Here is a 20,596-nt window from a genome sequence, read left to right on the forward strand (position 1 = left end):
GTCCTCGTGCAGGTCAGAGAAATAAATGCCAGCAAAAAGCGGCTATTCAGCCCCATCGTCCTTTCGTGGTTGCCAAGGTGACTTGAAATCTGGGTATCCCTGGTTGCAGTGCGCCCCGCGAGGCCCTTCCACCAGTCAGGATAAATCAAGAGACCGCAGCCAGGTACAGGAAAGCAAGAAGCAGCTATTAAGCCTTGTCTTAATTCTTGCGATAAGATTTCAACCTCTAAGCCAGGAAAGAATAAGCCCCAAACAAAGGCATGTAACTCCTTTTAGAAGTTACATTTCCCCTCCACAATTCATTTCAGAGAAGCTTCATTCAAACCTTATTCTTCACCTTAAAACAGGTGGAGTGACAGACAGACCTTTGAGGCCATGACCTGTCAGCTGTCAGTCAAGGTGTCAGTGTATTGTCTGCCTTTTCCTCTCGGAGCAAATATTTTACGTTCCTTTTGGCATTACAGTTATGTCAGCTCAGTTCTGCTCATCCAGTCTCTTGTGCCAATATGGTGAGTATACAGTATTATTTTTCTGTCTGTCCTTTATCAGGTCAGGTGGCCCATTGGCAGCTGAGAGGAAAAGGTCCAAGTTGGTGCTCTTCTGCTTCTGGGATCATGGCCACCCCTGCTCTGCCCAGCACTGCGGCTCAGAAACACTTTATTTATGCTCATGTATTTCTTGTTTTACCCTCCTGTACAAAATAAAACTGTTTGGATACAGTGGTGCCCCACAAGACGAATGCCTCGTAAGACGAAAAACTCGCTAGACGAAAGAGTTTTCAGTTTTTTGAGTTGCTTCGCAAGACAAATTTCCCTATGGGCTTGCTTCGCAAGACGAAAACGTCTTGCAAGTTTGTTTCCTTTTTCGTAAAACGTTAATACCCAGGGTGCATTGCTTGAAGAGGTGCAGTTGCGACTTGACTTCGAGGAGCAACACATAGCACGCAGTGTGGTAGCCTTTTTTGAGGTTTTTGAGGACTTTGCTGATTTTTGAAGCTTTTCCAAAACTTCTTTTGCAGCCATTTGGTAAGTTAAATTTTTAAAACTTTTTTGGGGGTTTTTGGATTTTGGGCTGGGGTGTTTGGAATTCAAGGACTTGGTGTTGGGGAGAGGTTTGCAAGAATCTGGGAGCTTGTGTGGTTTTTTTCTGCATTTTTATGATTTTTTGTGACCATTGGGCCACTCTGCTGTTTTTTTAAAAAAAAATTCTGGGTTTGAATTTCTGTGTGGTGGGTGGCTGGGTGCTTTTGAATTTTTTGGATGTGAAGCACTGTTTTTTTATTTTCCCCTGAGTTTACGAAGGTAGGAGCTGTGCTGCCATGGGACCCAAGAAGACTGCTGCTGCAGAGGCCGGCGAGAGGAAGAAGGAGAAGGTGATGCTGGAAATGAAGAAGGAGATCATCCGGAAGCACGACGGTGGAATGCGTGTGACAGACCTCGCCAGGGAGTACGGGAGGAATCCATCGATCATCGGGACCATCCTGAAGATGAGGGAGAAGATCCTTGCGACTGATGCAGCCAAGGGAGTCACCAGGATCGTGAAGAACCGCCCAGCTGTTCTGGAGGAGGTGGAGAAGTTGCTGCTCATCTGGTTGGAAGAGAAGCAGCGTGCAGGGGACACAGTGACTGAGGCCGTCATTTGTGAGAAGGCCAAGGCCTTGCACGCAGACCTCGTCCGGCAACAGCCAGGAACCTCAGGCGAGCCAGAAGTCTTCAAGGCAAGCAGAGGCTGGTTTGACCGGTTCAAGACAAGATCTGGAATCCACAGCGTGGTCAGGCATGGAGAAGCTGCCAGTTCTGATGTTCCTGCGGCTGAAGACTTTGCAGCGGAGTTCCTGGAGGTTGTGATGACGGAGGTCTATGTTCCACAGCGGCTGTCCTCCAAAGAACTGAGGGACATTTGCCAGAAGTGGAAAGATGTGCAGGCTTTTGCACAGTGGCACCACCCTGACAAGGACCTGACACGTCACCTTGCGAACACTTTTGATACGAGGGTCATGTCGCCTTTCAGGGAGGTGCTGAAAAGGCGGATGAAGCAGCAGACCATGGACAGGTTCTTCAGCAAGAAGCAAAGAGTGGAAGAGGAACCTTCTTCGAGTGGTCCCCCAGAGTCTTAGAAAATGTACTGTACACTTTGTTGATTTTTAAATGTTTTTCTGTCATGTTTAGAAACTTAATTTATTGTTCCTTCAGTTTTTGAAATGCTCTTTACAGTATGTGTGACTTTAAAGAGCACTTAATAAACTCTTTTTGTACCAAATTTGGCTTTGTTTGGACTTTTTTTGACCATAGGAACGCATTAATTGAATTTCAATGCATTCCTATGGGATTTCGTGCTTCGCAAGATGAAAAATTCGCTAGACGAAAAAACTCGTGGAACGAATTAATTTCGTCTTGCGAGGCACCACTGTATTTACAGTGTTTTTCCATTGCTTTCCATTCATATAATAGGGTTTTATTGACTTAACTGATGATTTCCACAAACCTGGGAAGGCTCAGTTGATAGAGAACGACGTTAAATAAGTTGGAGATCTTGTTATTAAAAATACCAAGAAAAATGCACACCAAGAACTCTGGCCAGTATAAGTTTCAATAGTGAGAGTGGTCCCTACTCGCAAATCAATAGTCAATTGTAACAAAAACTAATCCATTCAAAAGTAAGTATTCTGACAAGGATTAGAAACTCAAATAGAGATTACGAACTGAAACAGAGATTACAAACTCAAACTCATAAGGCTATGTATAACACAATAATTCATTACAGTATTAGAGATAAGAGTTCATGAGTAGAGAAAGTTCACGTTAGTCCATAGTCAGATTCGACGTGAAGGTCTGAGTTTCAATCACTGAACAGAAGTCAGAAGTCAATTATGGATCAGAAACCAGAACAGGGTCCTGTTTCGACGTATTCATCTTCATCAGCTAATTTTTAAAGGGTCGCCTAAGTTTGAAGAATTCGTGTAAATATAGCCTGTTATTTTCTATGTTTCTCAGAGATAACAACTCAGTGTGGATAGATCAACGTGTATCTTGAGCTTTTCTGTAAAGCAAAAGATTCCCGTGTTGCACCGGGTTGGACTAGATGACCCTCGTGGTCGCTTCCCGCTCTACAATTCTATGATTTCATGGTTCTGTTTTAAGCCCTGCTGTTCGATGGGTGAGATGTTGACCTGCTCTTTGCAGAGGGTTTTTCAGAGCGCTGCAGAGTTTGTCTGCTATTTACACAGCTCTTCTTATGAAGGCCATTGTCCATTAAGGGGATTTGAAGTTTAAGGGGCTGCCAGCGCTGTTTCTGATTGGGTGGCTGTCAAACGAAGTGGCGCCTGATTGGTCAGTTTTCAGGTTACAAGGGAAATGGCGGTTTCTCGCCTTATTTTGGCACAATGTTGTGAATGCACCTGTCTATGTATAGGGGGTTGAACTTATGTTCGTGTGCACCTGGTTTGGGGAGGGGAGTGGGGTTGGACTAGATCTCCCTAGGGCTCCCTCCTAACTCTATAAATTTACAATTCCATGTGGAGGGAGGGCCTTCCACTGAGATCTGGCTAAAAGGAGCAAGGCTGGGTGATGAGCCCCTTCCAGGCTCCACAGAGGAGAGCAAATAGGGAGAGGCTGCCCCGCCCTGAGGCAGGAAGCAATGTCATTGCCAGGAAAGGTTTGCGTAATTTCTACCTTTGCCCCCGCCAGGGTCAGGTCAGCTTGGACCTCACTGGCCTGCCTGGCAGGAGACGGAGGAGGAGGAGGAGGGGGCAACCTTTGAACTGCACCCAACACCCCCACCCACAGGATGCTTCAGAAACCCTGGTGATTTCTCACCCTGTCTTTCTTCCAGGGGCACCTAAAGGCCATCAGGAGGAGCTGCGCTTGGTCCCTTTGAAAGAAAGGCAGCTGCAGCTGCTGTTCCTCAGAGAACTCTTCACCTGCTCAGAGGCACTCTTTCTTTCCTAGAGCTACTGTGTCACCAAAGCTGCATTAACTGCATTTCAGCAAAGCTGAGGGGGGGGGGTCTTGAATCTCCAGTCACACTTCCCAGGCTTGTGCCCCAGAGAGGCCAATTTGCTGTTGCTAACACAGTTGTTTCATTTCACCCGGGAAGCACACTCCATTGTCTCTCCAGGCAGACAGATGCCAACCAAAGGGGTTGGGCCGGATGACCTTCGGGTCCCTTCCAACTCTTCTGTTTTATGACTCTACAATGAGTGTCATGGTCTCTGCCGCACTGTGCTCTGTCGACATTGTAGTGTTTTAAAAAATCATCTGTTTTAAAAATGGTTCTGAGCTGCATTTTACTGCATTTTGTGCATCTCCTTGAACCATGTGCATGGAAGGAGATTAATTTATTTATCATTATTATCATGATGATGGAACGGGGCCAACTTTGAATTACAAATTTGTCTGCTAACGTGACCATGACGGCTGGCAGTCATCTCAACCCTGCCGGGTGCAAATCCCTTGCCGGCAGCTGTGGGGCCTGGAGACAGACAGTGACCAGAGGAGGAATGACTGCTTTGGGGAGCAGAGCAAAGAAGCGCAGCACAACCAGACGCCTTCACCTGCCCCAGCTGCAACAAAACATCTCTCTCCTGCATCGGTCTCTAAAGCCCCAGCAGGCGCTGTGAACTTCCAAGAGTTTGACCTAACCCTCAAAGGCGCCCTCCTCCATTGTCTCCCGAGACAGACAGGTGCCAACCTGGATAATAATAATAATAATAATAATAATAATAATAATAATAATAATGTGGCACCTCAGGTTAAGAACTTAATTCGTTCCGGAGGTCCATTCTTAACCTGAAACTGTTCTTAACCTGAAGCACCACTTTAGCTAATGGAGCCTCCTGCTGCCACCGCGCCGCCGCCGGAGCACGATTTCTGTTCTCATCCTGAAGCAAAGTTCTTAACCTGAAGCACTATTTCTGGGTTAGCGGAGTCTGTAACCTGAAGCATATGTAACCTGAAGCGTATGTAACCCGAGGTACCTCTGTAATAATAAATAATAAATAATAAAAATTAATAAATAATAATAATAATAATAATAATAATAATAATAATAATAATAATAATAATTTATACCCTGCCCATCTGGCTGGGTTTCCCCAGCCACTGGGCGGCTTCCAACAGAATATTAAAATACAATAACCCATTAAACATTAAAAGCATCTGTAGTAATGTTGCAGACACACGCCCCTTCCTCACCCGTCCTGCAATCCAGCAGGACCAGGCTAAAAAGAGGGAAGGTGGTGCCACAATATTTACTTTTTTCAGGACAAACACATCAAAAGGGGCGGTTGCTGCCCCCACTCCCTGGCACCAGGGGACAGCCCAGAAGATGAACCTAAGGGAGAAGTTTACTCTTCTTAGTTACCGGCTGCTCCACCCTGCAATTGCTTCCACAAAATGCTGGCAGAAATTCAACAGGTTCCGCAAATTACAGGCAGGAATTCACAGGTTCAGTAGGAGGCTAAATGGTTGGGCTTGGATTCAGGCTCCCCCCCCCCCAGAAAGGCACACAGAACAAATAGGAAAATCCTCTTTTTAAAATTTATTTAAAAAACAAGATTAAACATACTTAAAAGTAGGCACATCTCTTATAGCATTTCAGACAGAACAACAAAACTTTATTAGCAAAGCCAACAGGCCACAGCTGTACAAGAGTTAAAAGTAAAAATAGAGATAAAAGGAGGAAAAGAACAGGCAAAAGATGGTCCGTCGGATGAACAAGTCTGTCACTCAGATGGTGGCCCTCAATTTCGCAGCTCTCTCGATGTACCTCGCGACCTTCTCTGTTATCTGACTTTCCGTATCAGATAATAGAAAATACAGTGTAATGTCTGATGAACGGCCGGGGTTGGAGAGAATGAGTGGAGTAATAATCTCATTCCTTAGGTCTTTGTAGAGGGGGCAAGAAAGAAGGACGTGAGACACTGTTTCCGTGTTACCATCTCCACATGGGCAGAGTCGTTTTTCAAATGGAGTCTTTTGGTAACGACCTTCGAGTACAGCAGAGGGAAGAACATCCCATCTAGCCAATGTAAAGGCACGTCTGTATTTCGGGATGGTTAGTTTAGACAAGTATGAAGCTGGAGAGTCAAAATGAGAAGGGGGAAAGTAGGTATACCATGGGCACAGTTTCTTTAAGATGGTCAGGTTGTTTTGTCGTTCGATGTCTTTCAGGCGCTGGCCTATTAGACTCTTTGCTTTGATGAGGCCCATTGATAATAGGGACTGTGAGTGCAGACCGCATGTAAGGAGTTTTTGATGCACGGTTTTGAACCACTTGCTTTTGTGAGAGTCTTGCATTACTAAAGGCAGTAGACCAGGTGGATTCAGATTAAGACGAAGCCAATAGTTGAATGTTCTCTGCCAAGTCCGAGTTTCCACAGATGGAAGGCAGGCCTCGAGTCTTAATGCTGCGTTGGGAACACAGGGGGGGACACCGAGAATCTGCCTTAGAAATTTAGACTGGACAGACTCAAGACTGGAGCAGTGGTTCCCCGTCCAGATTTGGGCCCCATACAGTAACTGCGCCAGAGGTTTTGCTTGATAAACTTCAAGGGCTGCTGGGATGTATCTGCCCCCCTTCGTGTAGAAGAAGCGGGACAGCATCTTGATACTTTGAGCTGCTTTTTCTTTGGCACATTTTTGATGGACATCCCAGGACCCAGTCGACTGGAAAACGATACCCAGATATTTGAAGGCTTTGACTTGTTCAATTGTCTGGTTATCCATCCTCCAGCTATACTGTCTGTGTTTCCTTGCAAAAACCATAATTTTGGTTTTCTGATAGTTTATTGCAAGTTGCTCTCTCCTACAGTATGCTGAGAATTCACCTATGAGCCTATTTAAGCCTATTCTTGTTCGGGATAGGAGTATCGCATCGTCAGCGTACAAAAGCACTGATATTGCTTTGTCAGCCAGTTTGGGGGCGTGGAAGTCCGGAGATGACAAACAGTTAACCATATCGTTGATGTAGATGTTGAATAGAGCTGGGGCCAGGATGCAACCTTGCTTGACCCCCTTACTGACAGAAACTGGTCCTATAAGATGGCCGTTTAACGAAGTTCTTACATGCAGCACCGTGTCTTTATACAAACAGCTCATCAGAAATAATAGTCTTTTGTCTATACTTGATGTGCTCAATTTATCCCAGAGTCTTACACGTGGAATTGAATCGAAAGCAGCCTTTAGATCGATAAAGGCTGCATATAACACCCCACGGGATTTTTTGGCATATTTGTCAATTAGATAGGCTAAGATGAAGCAATGGTCTATGGTGGATCTGCCTTGCCTGAAACCCGCTTGCTCTTCCGCTAGAATGGCTTCAGTTTCCAGCCAGCTAGTTAGCTTGGTATAAAGATGTTTGGCATATAGTTTGCTCGGTATAGGCAGAAGGCTGATTGGTCTATAACTTGCCGGGTCTGTCATGGGTCCTTTTTTATAGATTGGGATAATTATTGCCTCAGACCAACCATCTGGGAGTAAACCCGTTGAGTCGATCCAAGAAAATAAAGACGCCAGCAGGGGGGCCCACCAGCCAATGTTGGACTTCAGAAGTTCAGCAGGGATGTAATCATTCCCTGGGGCCTTGTTGTTCTTTAGTTGTGCGATTAAATTCTCAACTTCCTTCGCAGTTACTGGTGGCCAATGAGGTAGGTCCTCCAATTGGATGCATAGTTTGTAATGTTGGGCTTCCTGGTCATAGAACAAAGATTGAAAATGGCGCAACCACTCCATTGGTTCCACTGTACAGATGGAATTAGTACGCTCCTGGTCCAGTAGACCAGATATGGTTCGCCAAAAACAAGTAGTATCTTTCTCGTGCGATGCCTTAACCAAACTGTGCCAAGCGGCTCTTTCAGCTTCCAATTTCTTTCTCCTTAGTAATTGTTTGTAAGACCGTCTCAGATAAATATAAGCGTTAAGTAGGGGGGCAGTCCCTGATTTCCTGTATCTCCAGTAGGCTGTTCTCGTTTGTCTCCTTGTTTGCCTGCACTCCAGGTCAAACCAGCTAGCTCCGTCCTTTGCCCTCTTTGTAGCGGAGCAATGTATCACTGTTGTTAAATGGGGTTTCAATCTTTCCAAAAGTAATTTAAAGCGTTCCATGATCGCAGCTACTGAATTGCCTGATACGATAGCGGAGCGAATACGCTTTAACTCCACTGACTGAAGAAGGAGGGTTAGATTTTCATTCAGTATTGGGGACCATTTAAGTCTTTTGGGGGCAGGTATAACCAAATTTGCAGAAGGTATATATTGTGGCTCGGCAATAGAATAGTCAAAAGGCCGACCTGCAAGCTCTAAAATTAGAGGCAGGTGATCACTCAGAATATTGTGGCCCACTTGGAACTTCCTTACAAAGCTGTGAGCAAATCTTGAGATTAAGATATAATCTATAACGCTTCCCCCAGCCTTGGAGAAATGGGTATATTCCCCGGGGCGGTCCCCCTCTATATTGCCGTTTAATATCAGCAGTTCCCTCCGTCTGGCAGCCTGCACCAAGCAGAGACCTGAGAAATTACTTCTGCTATCTTTGGACAGTCGTGTCGCGCCAATATCCGTCAGTTCTTCGGGGTCCATAAATTGGTTGAAATGAGTGTATAGACTGTTGTCATCTGTTCCTATGCGAGCGTTGAAGTCTCCGCACACAATGGTCAGGGCAGACGGGTAAGTAGATTCGAGAGGCTCTAAAAACGCCTCTAGCTCAGCCCATGTAGCCTTGACAACGGGGTTTTTTTGGCCTGGGGGAATATAGACATTGACCAGCAAGAGAGTAGTTCTCTTGAAGCTAAGTAGAGCGGCTGTTGCTACAGAATTGCAGCTAGGTAGGGCTGTTAGAGAATGCGCCAGCTCCGTGGAAATGAAGCAAGCTAAGCCACCACTAGATCTGCCGCCCCTCAAAGATGGAGAGGCAGGCAGGTAGTGGCAGTTATACCCATTAAGAAATATAGGGTCATTCTGCCATGTCTCCTGAAAGAAGATGATGTCAAATTGCTTAAGGTAACACAAAAATTGTTGGTTATTTTTCTTGGCGTGCCAACCCGCGATGTTCCAAGACAGCACTTTTAGGCCCCGGGCCCTTCGGGGAGCTGGATCTATGACACCACCATGTCCAGCAATTCTTTGGTGTCTAAAAAAACACACCCGTTGGCTCTTTTCGGGGCTGACTGCTTGGAGAGAGTGTAGTGGTCCTCTTTTCTTGGTGATTTGGGGCTAGTTTTTGGAGTTGAAGGGGAAGCTAATTCACTCGGAGACAATTTAAGATAGCTGTGCCAGGAGCTTTGAGGTTTCACACCTTGATTTGGTCTTACTTTATTGTACATCACAGGGGGCTCAGATTGTAATTCCACGTCTACACATTTAAAGGTGCCTCCCACTGTCTTCTTATCCACCAGACATTTGGGAGATATGGGTTGCACATAAGGGTCCTTCATTGTCTCACCTTGATCATCCTTTTTTTCTAGTCTGCTTCGAAGTAGATCAAGTCTTTTCAGGATCTCAGTTTGAGCTGGGGAATGCAGTGACCAAAATCGCTTTATCAGCGAAAGTTCTTCTTCCCAAGCGGAGTCCTCACTATCCCACGTGAGAGGCCCGACGCTAGTTGGATGAGAGGCTTCCTTTTTTTCATTTGGTGCTGTTTGGTGGGGATGATCCTGCTGGAGCTTATGCTTTCTATTTCGATGGTTTTGGTGGTTGGTTTTTTCCCCTTTGTGAACTTCCATACCTATGCTCTTGGGCCCCATCAGAGAGGTTGCAGGTGCTCTATTTTCAAATATTCTTAATAGGACTATTCTTTCTTTTTTGAATAGGTTTTTAGCTCTAAAGATGAAACTGGCCAGATTATGATCTAAAAAAGTAATCAATGCTCGTACCGAGCAATCATCTTGATGTAGATACTCTATAGCGGCTATGTCAATTGCTTTTACTACCCCCGGTAGAATGCCACTTATAATGGACAAAAAGTGGTCTATACGGTCCAACCCTGCATAAAATCTATGCGGTTTAGGGTAGTTAGCAAAGACAAGCTTTTGTGGGATTAGGACTAAACTCCATTCTCTTTTGGGACACAACATCTGTCGAACTTGGGAGGAGTGGTTCCCCTCAATAGTTTGGGTCGCCTGCTCACCTCTGTCTGCAGATTCTGTGCTGGCCATAAGAGGACTCTGGGGCGGTATAACTGCAGATGGATTAGTTCCTTTGTCCCAGCTCGGTGTTGATTCTTCAAAGCTTGATTTGGATTCTTTTATGGGTGTATCTACTTTACGTGTCTCTTTGATGGCACTCGAGTTGGATTTGTTTGTTCCACTTGTGGAAAGAGATGGAAGAAGGTTAAAGAGCTTCTGCCAATATTTTTTACAGGTGCGGTGAGTTGTCTTAAGCCGCCTTGGGTTTTTCATGTTTTTGCTTTTCTTCATCTTAGGCTTGGCTTTTTTCCTCCGGGGTTTGCTGGGGAGAGGTGGATCCGGGCTGGCTAGGGGATTTGTATTCTGGTCTGAAGCGCTCACATGTTGTTTGAAATTATCCACTAGGGTCAGGAGCAGCCCGTTTGTTATCGCTAAGAAATTTTTAACGTTAAGGAGATCCTTAGAAATCTGGTATATCTGCTCCTGAGGATAATCACCCCACATTTTTGTTCCGCAGTCATTGGCTTTCAGCCAATGGGTTGAAAGATTACCTCCAAGTTCCAGCGGTGACAAATGAGGATTGGCATCAGGTGTGTTGGCTGTGTTAACCTTTGTAGCATTCTCTGCTATGGCAAGTTCTTGGGCCAGATTTGTTGGGTGGTTTGTCCTCTTGTTGTCTGTTTGCAAATCCTTTAGCTGTGTTGACCAATCCAACACTGTGAGTGGCAAAGGCATAGCAACATCTAGGATACTCTCATTCTGAGTTCTCTTGCTCGAGTCTTTTTGAGGAAAGTAGCTGGTAATTTTACTTTGTCTCCTTCGTCGCTCCATCGGGCTCTGCGGTGAATTAGGCAAAATTCCTTGGTCCTTGTATTTTTTCCTAGTGAGGACCATAGTGGGTATATGGGTATATATGGGTGTATGGTAGGGGGTGCTTGCTTAACGACGGCTTATCTCTTGTTCTAAGCTGGAGTAAACAGTAGCAGAAGTGCCGATTTGTGGAAGTTGCCTCCTAAACCTCTCCAACCTCTCCAGATTTCAGACAGAGAAAATAACAACATTGTAAAGCATCGCTAGCTAAACATACTTACAAAAACGAGAACACAAGGAAAGTTAGAGCAGTTCGAAAAGTCCTCGGTTGAATCCGCATCTCAAGAAGACAATAGGATTTCTTCATCACAAAGGACACGCATATGAATGTGGCACGTCTACTGTCAGCATGATGGTAACTGACAGAAGGGCGGATAGGCTGTGCACAACGCAGGCTCCTTTCCTAGGGTTTTTATTCTTTAACCCCACGTGGAATTGAGACCCCAAGGCCAATCAGAATTCCTGATTAATTCCAAATTTACCAATGGTCAACTAGTTGGGTAATAACTCAGCTTGTGGCATCTGAAGCTCGTTTGTTCTCAAGATCTTGGGATCAAAAGGTTCCTCCCCAACTTCTCAGAGACACAGCAGAACCTCCTTCTCCTGTAATGAGGCTGGATAGCCCTTATTCACACAGGGGACACTTAGTAACCAGGTGTTAAATCACCACTAACCAACTAGAAGTTTTCCTTCCTGCAGATGCATGAGATAAGTATTCACACTCCCAGAAGCCGCTAGTCTGCAGCTTAAAGTAACAAGGACACATAAATCCTTTGGCCTTTGGTCTTCCCACAGTGCTTTTCTTCACCTTGACCAAAGTTTGTCTACTGAAATTTCCTAACTTCACTACAGCGTCCCTAAACAGGGCTGCCTTCTAAAAGTCTGGTGGTTGTTTTTCTCTTTGACATCTGGAGGGAGGGTGTTCCACAGGGCGGGCGCCACTACCGAGAAGGCCTTCTGCCTGGTTCCCTGTAACTTGGCTTCTTGCAGTGAGGGAACTGCCAGAAGGCCCTCGGAGCTGGACCTCGGGCTGGACGATGGGGGTGGAGACGCTCCTTCAGGTATACAGGACCGAGGCCATTTAGGGCTTTCAAGGTCAGGACCAACACTTTGAATTGTGCTCGGAAAAGTACTGGGAGCCAATGTAGGTCTTTCAAGACCGGTGTTATAATCTGGAGTGCCAGCAGAAGCCAGTGCAGGGACTCCTCCTGGCATAATGGGAACCCCCCCCAATCCACTCCAGGATGTCAGGGGAACCCCTAGAATAACACACAGGAGGAGGGGAGGGGATATTGTTCCAGGGGGCATACAAAAATGTTTGCACTGAGACCCCACTGTGACCTAGGTAAAGGTAAAGGGACCCCTGACCATTAGGTCCAGTCGTGACTGACTCTGGGGTTGCGCGCTCATCTCGCTTTATTGGCCGAGGGAGCCGGCATACAGCTTCCAGGTCATGTGGCCAGCAGGACTAAGCCACTTCTGGCGAACCAGAGCAGCGCACGGAAACGCCGTTTACCTTCCCGCCAGAGCGGTACCTATTTATCTACTTGCACTTTGACGTGCTTTCGAACTGCTAGGTTGGCAGGAGCAGGGACCGAGCAACAGGAACTCACCCCGTCCCAGAGATTTGAACCATGACCTTCTGATCGGCAAGTCCTAGGCTCTGTGGTTTAACCCACAGCGCCACCCGCGTCCCACTGTCATCTAGGGGCCTATAAATCTGCCCAGCCAGCCCTCCCCATGGGCTCATGGCTGCCGAAGGACCGTAGCAGGTTGGGGCACCTACCTGGCATGCAGAAGGGCCCAGCTGCCAAGCCCCCAGGGCAGCATCTCCCGGCGAGGCAGGGAATTCCTCCCTGGAGAGGCACTGGTGCCGCTGCCAGTCACAAGGTGGATGGGCAAAGGTCTCCGTCTGAGGGAGCTTGGAGGAGGGAGGCGGGCAGGCAGGCCAATCGATCCTGGCACCCCAACCTTTGTCTCGTGGGCTGAGAGGGTAGGGCGGAACTGGGACGAGGGCCAAGGGGAAGGAGCCGAGGGCCAGCAAGGCTGGTTGCTGGGGATGGAGCGATTAGCTCTAGTGCCCTGGCTGGGGGTCAAAATAAATAAATCTGAGGGTGCCTCTGGGCACACAGAGTTTGGGAGCCGCTGGGCTTGACTTTTTAAGTTTCCTGGAGCCCGGAGGAGAGCTCAGCCAGGTCCCCATTGCCTCACCTGGGTGACAGCAGCGTCCTTATTGCCAACTCACCTGGGGACCAAAGTGCAGGTGGCAGAGAGAGAGACTTGTGCATTGCAGCCGCGGGCAGGTCAACATCTTCTCCTGGACAAGTGAGGCTCTTTCCTCCTCCTCCCCCTCCTCCTGCCCCACATGCTGCCCCCTTCCCGAGGGCACGGCTGAAGGGGAGCAGCTGGGCTTTGGGATGCAGGTCAGAGGCCACCTGTGCTGAACACACCTGCGTCTTCACGCTCTCCCTTCTGCCAAGGCAGGGGCCCCTCCTGGTTGGAGTCCTGCTGCACATCCCCCACAACTCCCCCCCCCCCCCGTGTGGATTTTCTCCCCAGGATCTCTTCCTCTTCCTCTTCCTGAGAACCAGGGTCAGAAGATGGTGCTGCAGAAGCATCTGGAGGCTCTTAGCGTCTTCCAGTGGGTCCTCAGCTACCTCTTCTTTGGTAAGTTGGGAGCTGGGGTGGGTGGAAGGGAGGGAGGGGCAGGGGGTGCTCAGGGAAGAGGGGCAGCTTGGCCTCCTCCCATAGTTGTCAACTTTTCCCTTTTCTTGCGAGGAATCCTATTCGGAATAAGGGAATTTCCCTTAAAAAAAGGGAAATGTTGACAGCTATGCCTCCTCCTCTTCCTGGGGCCATGGGCTTCAGGAGGTCCTCTGGCAGGCCAGGCCCCCCTCCCCAAAATCCAAACCCCCTCCCCAAAAGCCAAACCCCCTCTTTTTTTCAAAGCAACTTTGGGCCAGGTGTGTCTGGACTAGGGAGTCAGCACCGCAGGGGGTTGGGCTAGATGACCCTGGGGTGCCCCTTCCAACCTAAAATGTCCTTCTGGGTTTAGGGGGCTTCAGATCACATCCTCGGGGGTCCCGTGAAATTGGGGTTGTGGTCCCAGGCAGGGCCTCTGAGTCCCAGTGACGGGGGAGCGCTGCTCTTGGGCTCAGAGTTGGAAGATATATCGATATATGATCCAAAACCGGTTTGAAGTCCACATTGTGATATTGGTTTTTTAAAAAAATTAATTAATTAATTTGGTTTTTCAAATTAGAATTTTGCAATCACATATCCAGCATAAAACATAAAAACAAGATTCCACAGACTCTCCTGGACTTTGTGGGTCCTACTGTTAATCATTTTCTCTTGCATCTCTTATACGAATCCAAATCTTTTACATCTCCCTTATATCCGAAATTCACCATTAAACTACAAGTGTTATTCCAAGCCTACTAACGATTTTAACCATTTACAACGGTTTTTAAGGTAAGTTATAAATTTCCCCATTCCTTATTAAAATCAAGAAAGAGCATTTACCAAAAAAAAAAAAAATCAAAAAATGTTTTGGTCTTCCTGATTTCTGATTCTTCTGGTCATTTTTGCCATTTTGGCATAATCCATCAACTTAATCTGCCATTCTTCTCTGGTCGGGACTTGGTCCAAATTTGGCTTCATAGTTTTTGAACCCGGCAATATATCATGAACTGTGATGTCTGTGTCTGCTATGCAAAGATCACGATGTACAGGGAAAACCACGAAGCCAGCCGATGCCTCTGCATCAGGGGTCAGCAACCTTTTTCAGCAGGGGGCCAGTCCACCGTCCCTCAGAGCATGTGGGGGGGTCGGATTTTATTTTGAAAAAAAATAATGAACGAATTCCTTTGCCCCACAAATAACCCAGAGATGTATTTTAAATAAAAGGACACATTCTACTCATGGAAAAACACCAGGCGGGCCAGATTGAGAAGGCGATTGGGCCGCATCCTGCCCCCGGGCCTTAGTTTGCCTACTCCGCTCTACATTCTCTCACCAATATTTCAGACATCACGATAGATCGGTATATGGCGGTGTTTAGTGGGTGATATATCGCGATGTTGGAAGCCAGAGATCGCCCAGCCCTAGTTGTGGGTTTCCCTTCAAGGGCATCTGTTGGGCAACTGTGAGGGCAGGATCCTGGGCTGCAGGTGGTTGGCTGGCCTAATCCAGCCAGCTCTTCTTATGCTCATATGGGAAGCATAGACCTGGGTGGACCAGCGTTTCCCCTGCCCTAGATGGACCCCTTCCGACAACTCCCCACAACCCAGGGAGCTTTCAACCTGGAGGGCCGGCCGGCCCCTCACCTGCATCTGACCTCTCCCCCCCCCCAGGTGCCTTCTTCTCCGTTCTCCTGGTCTACCTGCTCTTCACCTCCTACTGGTCTATCAGTGTCCTGTATTTCGCCTGGTGGATCTACGACTGGGATATGCCAGAGAGAGGTGAGTTCGATTCCCCCCAACCCTATCTGGAGGCCAGGTGAACGGTGCCTCTCCTTGTCTGAGAAGGGTGCTGAGCCCCACATCAAGACCCACACAGCTGGAGCTGCTGTCTCGCCCTGCCCCTGGTTTAAATGTGCATCTTGGATAAACAGAAAACTGGTATAAATTGAATTAAAGAGACAAATGAACTGCCAGCCCAGATGCTCCTCTCTCACTGCCCAGCTGCCCAACCCAAAACTGTTAAGTTGCAGAGAAAGCCTTAAGGATCAGATTCCCTGGAGGCAAAGTCTTCATTCCCTTGGGAGGCTTGGGGTTGGGGTCTTGCCCAGAGGGTCCCCTCTAGGGAAAAACGGTTGGTGAATTGTAGGTAGGTTCCCACGAGGCAAGACGCAGCAATAACAGCAAGAACCTTTATTGAACTACATGATTGGGAAACAGGGGCAATAGAACTGCTTATATACCCTATCTTTCCATCTATGAGAAGACGCCCCCATGTATAAGACACCCCCTATTTCGGGGGACTCAGATTTAAGAAAATTGGGGGAGCTGACCTCGTGTATAAGATCACCCCTATTTTTTGACATTCTTTTTTAGGGGGAAAACCTAGTCTTATACCCAGAAAAATACGATACATTCCTGAAAGCCTGGGCCACTCCCACTCCCAACGTGATTGGCTGTCTAAACTTCCAAGCTGCGAATCACGACTCAGAGTTGAAGGGCCAATGGCAGAGGCCCAAATCCTGAAATGTTCTGTGATTGGACATCATGTATTGAATCAGAACACAGGAACTCAGAATCCTTAGTCCAGACTCAAGCTCAGGCCAACACAGACCCCTGAATACATAACAGTTGGTATTCGTTGAAATACAAAAATGTCTCCGTGACTTACATTCCAAGCAGTGTACAAACGCGTAAAATCCAAGGTCTTAAAACTGCATTGCTGTTCCTAAAAATAAAATAAAACACACATATTCAGACAACAACAATGGCAAGGCTTTTGTAGGAAGGAAGGTCTTGCGGGGGGTCCAGCCTCAGCCAGACCTCCTTCCCTCAAGGGCACCACAGGACCACCAAAAGGCTGTCACGTGGAGCTAGCAAGTCTCCTGCGGCTCCCGAGGGCAGGATCTGAACCCATGACTTCACATGGCAAGAAAGGAGATTCCGACTCCACACCAGGAAGTACTTTTGGAGGGTTAGGGCTGTTCCTCAGTGGAGCGGTCTCCCTCAGAAGGCGGAAGGCTCTCCTTCTTGGGAGGTTTTTAAGCAGAGGTTGGGTGGTCACCTGCCAGGGATTCCTCAGCTGTGATTCCTGCATTGGAGGGGGTTGGGCTGGATGACCCCTGGGGGCCCCCTTCCAACCCCACAATTCTCTGACTCTTGCCTTCGCAGGTGGGCGCCGCAGCGACTGGATGAGGCGCTGGAGAGTCTGGGAGCTCCACCGGGATTATTTCCCCGTCAAGGTATGAGAAGGGGGCTGGCAGGGTCTCTGGAACCCCCGGAGACCAGATCACAGAGGAGGAGGTGGTGGTGGCTGTCAAAGGCTGCTGGCCATGGAATCTGCGCACTGACATTCAGGTGGGGGTCCAAATGCCAAAGGCCTCGCCCCTCTTGCCTTGCAGCTGGTGAAGACGGCCGAACTGCCCCCGACGCGGAACTACGTCCTGGGCTCCCACCCCCACGGGATCATCTGCGCGGGGGCCTTTTCCGCCTTCTGCACCGAGGCCACGGGCTTCCCCCGCGCCTTCCCTGGCCTCCGCCCCAGCCTGGCCGCCCTCGCAGGGCTGTTTCGCATGCCCGTCTACCGGGACTACCTGATGAGCTTAGGTGAGGCCAACGGGACGAGGAATGGAGAAGGGATATGGTGCAGGGAGTCCACAGGGGGGCGAGACATCGGTCGGGGTGGGGGGTGGGGAAGTGGGGTGGCCCCTCCCCTAAGGACCACCTTCAAGAACCCTGCCTGGCCCATCCAATGGGAGGAACCACCCCACTCTCAGGAATGCCCTCCCAGAGCCCCTGGGAATAGAATTCCCCAGCAAGAATGTCTATTTTTCCTGTCATTCTTTGCTCCTGTGCAAATGAAAAGCGGTGTTCGGTTGCCCAAATAATACACAGAACTGACCTGCGCCTCCATGGACAGCTGTGAGTCCAGAATGACTCCCAGGCTGCGCACCTGGTCCTTCGCGGGCAGTTACCCCATTCACGACCAGGGAATCCCCCACACCTGCCCGTCCCCTGTTTCCCCAAAACAGTACTTCTGTCTGGTCAGGATTCAACCTCAATCTATTAGCTGCCATCCACCCTTCAACCGCTTCCAGACGCGCTGATCCTTTGCCAGCGACACTTTTGCGCTTTAATAGACTCGCAGAATTTCAGAGTTGTAGGAGAATCGCCAGGGTCCTCTAGTCCAACCCTCTGAAAAGCAGGGAACCTTTGCTTTCTCCCACTTGCAGGGGGTGTCCCAGTCAACAAAAGGTCCCTGGACTTCCTCCTGAGTGGCCCCCCCGGGCACGCGGTGGCCATCGTGGTGGGGGGCGCGTCCGAGTCGCTGGACAGCGGCCCCGGAGAGCAGCGCGTCCGACTTCTGGGGAGGAAGGGCTTCGTGCGCCTGGCGCTGCAACACGGGTAGGGGCACCGAGGGGGCAAGGGGGGTCCGGGGGGGCGTGTTGGGTGCAGGTCAGCAATATCTCGGGCCTCGTGAGCATGGCAGCGCTTCCTGGTGGATTTTGCCCCAATGAAGCAATTGCGAGAACGGAAGGTCCCTGCCCTTGTTTGCTGTGTAATATTTCATTACATCTTTCATACATTTTCACAGTAACCTTCCTAACAAATAATTCCGCTGTTCCATAAGTTGGCTTCCCCACCTACACCGTGTTTTTACTCAAAGCTTTTCTACTGTGCTGTATCTTTATTTATTACAAAAAAATTAGTACAATTATTTTGCAATTTTTCTTCTGCTGCTTTTATCTCGAATCCTGTTCGCGATTTCATTTGACTGTAATGTTTTTTCACAAATGGCCTCCATCCTTCTGTAAAAAGTTCATCATTCTGATCTCTTAATTTTGCTGTGAGCTTTGGTATTTCTGCCTAGTCCATTTCCTTCAAAGGCCACTCCTCCTTCGCTGGGACTGTCGCTTTCCCCCCAATTAATTAATTAATAGCCTATAAGAAAAGCTCCTGGGATTTTGGGAATAGACCACTTAAACATTTTCTCCATTTCATTATATATCTTTCCCCATAAGCCTTTCGCCTCCCTAGGTCTCCACCACATGTGGAAGAAAGACCCATCTATCTATTTCTAGCATTTACTTGACACATTTTTATAAATCTTGGCCAGTTTATCTGCCATTAAATACCACCTGTACAGCATTTTAAGATAGCTTTCTCTTAATGTATAACAGGCGTGAATTCCATGTGCTAAGCTCCCTGCCTTCCCCCAGCCTAGCCTCCCTCGCGAGGTTCTTGGTTGGATTAAAGGCTCTCTCTGACCCGGCATTCCTTCTTCCTCCTCTTCCTCCTCGCAGGGCTGACCTGGTGCCCGTTTACACCTTTGGGGAGAATGACATTTACCGACAGATCCGCTTCCCCGAGGGCAGCTTCGCTCGCCGCTTCCAGCTCGGTTTCAAGCAGCTGATCGGCTTCGCCCCTTGCCTCTTCAGCGGGAGGGGCCTCTTCTCCAGCCGCTCCTGGGGGATCCAGCCCATGGCTGCCCCCCTCACGGTGGTGGGTAAGGACCAACCAGGTTCCCCGTCCCTTCCTTAGCCTCCGCCTCCTGCCCCACAAACACCCCGACTCACCAACTTGCTTGCAAAGAGCCACAAACTCTCCAGCATCGTACAATGCGGCAGGTTCTGGTGCATCTCCCTTTCGCCCCCTCCTAGAACTGAATCGGAGACCTGTGGAGTTGAATGGGACCCCCAAGGGTCATCGAGTCCAACCCCTCTGCAGGAATCAAATGAACAGGCTCGTTTTATGGGGCTTGCTATGGAGGGAGCTGCGATTGCGCACACACACACACACACAGAGAGAGAGAGAGAGAGACTTTCTTCTTCTCATCCTTGGAGGTTACTAAGCAGAGGTTGGTTGGCCATTAATCAAGGGGTTGGGCTGGATGACCCTTGGGGTCCCCTCCATTCCTGCACTTAGGTCACCCCTGAAACCCAAGGCCAGGGTGCAAAGCTGCTGGGGTGGGGAGGCCCTGGCTGCCATGGGGTGGGGGCGAGGGGCAGAGCAGACCCCCCAACTGTCCATGCTTCTTCTCCTTCCTGCAGTGGGGAAGCCTATCCCGGTCCCGCGCCGCCCGCGCCCCACCGAGGACGAGGTGAACAGCTTCCACGCTCTCTACGTCAAGGCCCTGAAGGAGCTCTTTGATGCCCATAAAGAATCCTGCGGCCTCCCGGCCTCCCAGCAGCTCCTTGTCACCTAGACTGAGGGACCCAGACTTGACCCGAAGCAGCATCAGGGGACGCAAGGTTGTGATGGGGGGAGACACGCGGGAGTCTTTGCCCCCCATCCCCTCTGTACACACAGTTTCCAATAAAAGGCGCCGTGCCTGATGTCTGATTTGGGGTCCTTGGTGCCCGAACCCCCTTTTTGTGCCCGCCTGCGGAGCCCAAGGCTGGTTGTCTCATTCACACGTGCATTATTAAGACGAGGTTTGCAGAGCGCGGTAGCAAGAGAAGCAGGCCGTGGTGCTGGCTTGAGGGGGCTGCCCACATGCCCTCCGGGTGATCGGCCATGCAGGCCCAGCTCTTACTTTGAAAACGGTGGCCCTGCTCTTCTTCTTGTTGTTGAGTCGTTTAGTCGTGTCCGCCTCTTCGTGACCCCCTGGACCAGAGCACGCCAGGCACTCCTGTCTTCCACTGCCTCCCGCAGTTTGGTCAAACTCATGCTGGTAGCTTCGAGAACACTGTTCCACCATCTCGTCCTCTGTCGTCCCCTTCTCCTTGTGCCCTCCATCTTTCCCAACATCAGGGTCTTTTCCAGGGAGTCTTCTCTTCTCATGCGGTGGCCAAAGTCTTGGAGCCTCAGCTTCAGGATCTGTCCTTCCAGTGAGCACTCAGGGCTGATTTCCTTCAGAATGGAGAGGTTGGATCTTCTTGCCGTCCAGAGTCTCCTCGCCCCGCTCTTATGGGCCAGGAAAAAGAGG

The 20,596-nt window shown here is 49.0% G+C and overlaps 2 protein-coding genes and 1 long non-coding RNA gene across 4 annotated transcripts; 2 read left to right on the forward strand and 1 right to left on the reverse strand.

Annotated features, from left to right (window-relative positions):
- Positions 1-167: 167 nt before the first annotated feature.
- LOC128400725 (uncharacterized) lies at positions 168-13,502 on the reverse strand. Its single transcript, XR_008327362.1, has 2 exons — positions 12,774-13,502; positions 168-691 (listed from the first exon to the last, which is right to left on the reverse strand). It is a non-coding gene; the product is annotated as an uncharacterized LOC128400725 (long non-coding RNA).
- On the forward strand, positions 1,305-2,259 carry LOC128400713 (tigger transposable element-derived protein 1-like). The gene is made up of 2 exons (XM_053363152.1): positions 1,305-1,840; positions 1,871-2,259. Exons 1-2 carry the CDS (start codon positions 1,319-1,321, stop codon positions 2,114-2,116), a joined length of 768 nt encoding a protein of 255 aa, XP_053219127.1. The 5' UTR covers positions 1,305-1,318; the 3' UTR covers positions 2,117-2,259.
- A 33-nt stretch (positions 13,503-13,535) lies between the features above and the next one.
- On the forward strand, positions 13,536-20,071 carry LOC128400706 (2-acylglycerol O-acyltransferase 3-like). 2 transcript variants are annotated; one of them, XM_053363139.1, is made up of 7 exons: positions 13,536-13,654; positions 15,343-15,450; positions 16,840-16,910; positions 17,070-17,274; positions 17,901-18,072; positions 18,972-19,174; positions 19,719-20,056. In XM_053363139.1, the coding sequence occupies exons 1-7, from the start codon at positions 13,588-13,590 to the stop codon at positions 19,871-19,873; spliced, it is 981 nt and encodes a 326-aa protein (XP_053219114.1). In that variant the 5' UTR covers positions 13,536-13,587; the 3' UTR covers positions 19,874-20,056. The 2 variants fall into 2 exon arrangements, with proteins under 2 accessions (XP_053219114.1, XP_053219115.1); XM_053363140.1 differs by lacking the exons at positions 13,536-13,654; positions 15,343-15,450; positions 17,901-18,072 and having other exon boundaries at positions 16,551-17,274; positions 19,719-20,071.
- The last annotated feature ends 525 nt before the right edge of the window (positions 20,072-20,596 follow it).

This window comes from Podarcis raffonei, chromosome 13, assembly GCF_027172205.1.
Source record: "Podarcis raffonei isolate rPodRaf1 chromosome 13, rPodRaf1.pri, whole genome shotgun sequence".
NCBI lineage: Eukaryota > Metazoa > Chordata > Lepidosauria > Squamata > Lacertidae > Podarcis > Podarcis raffonei.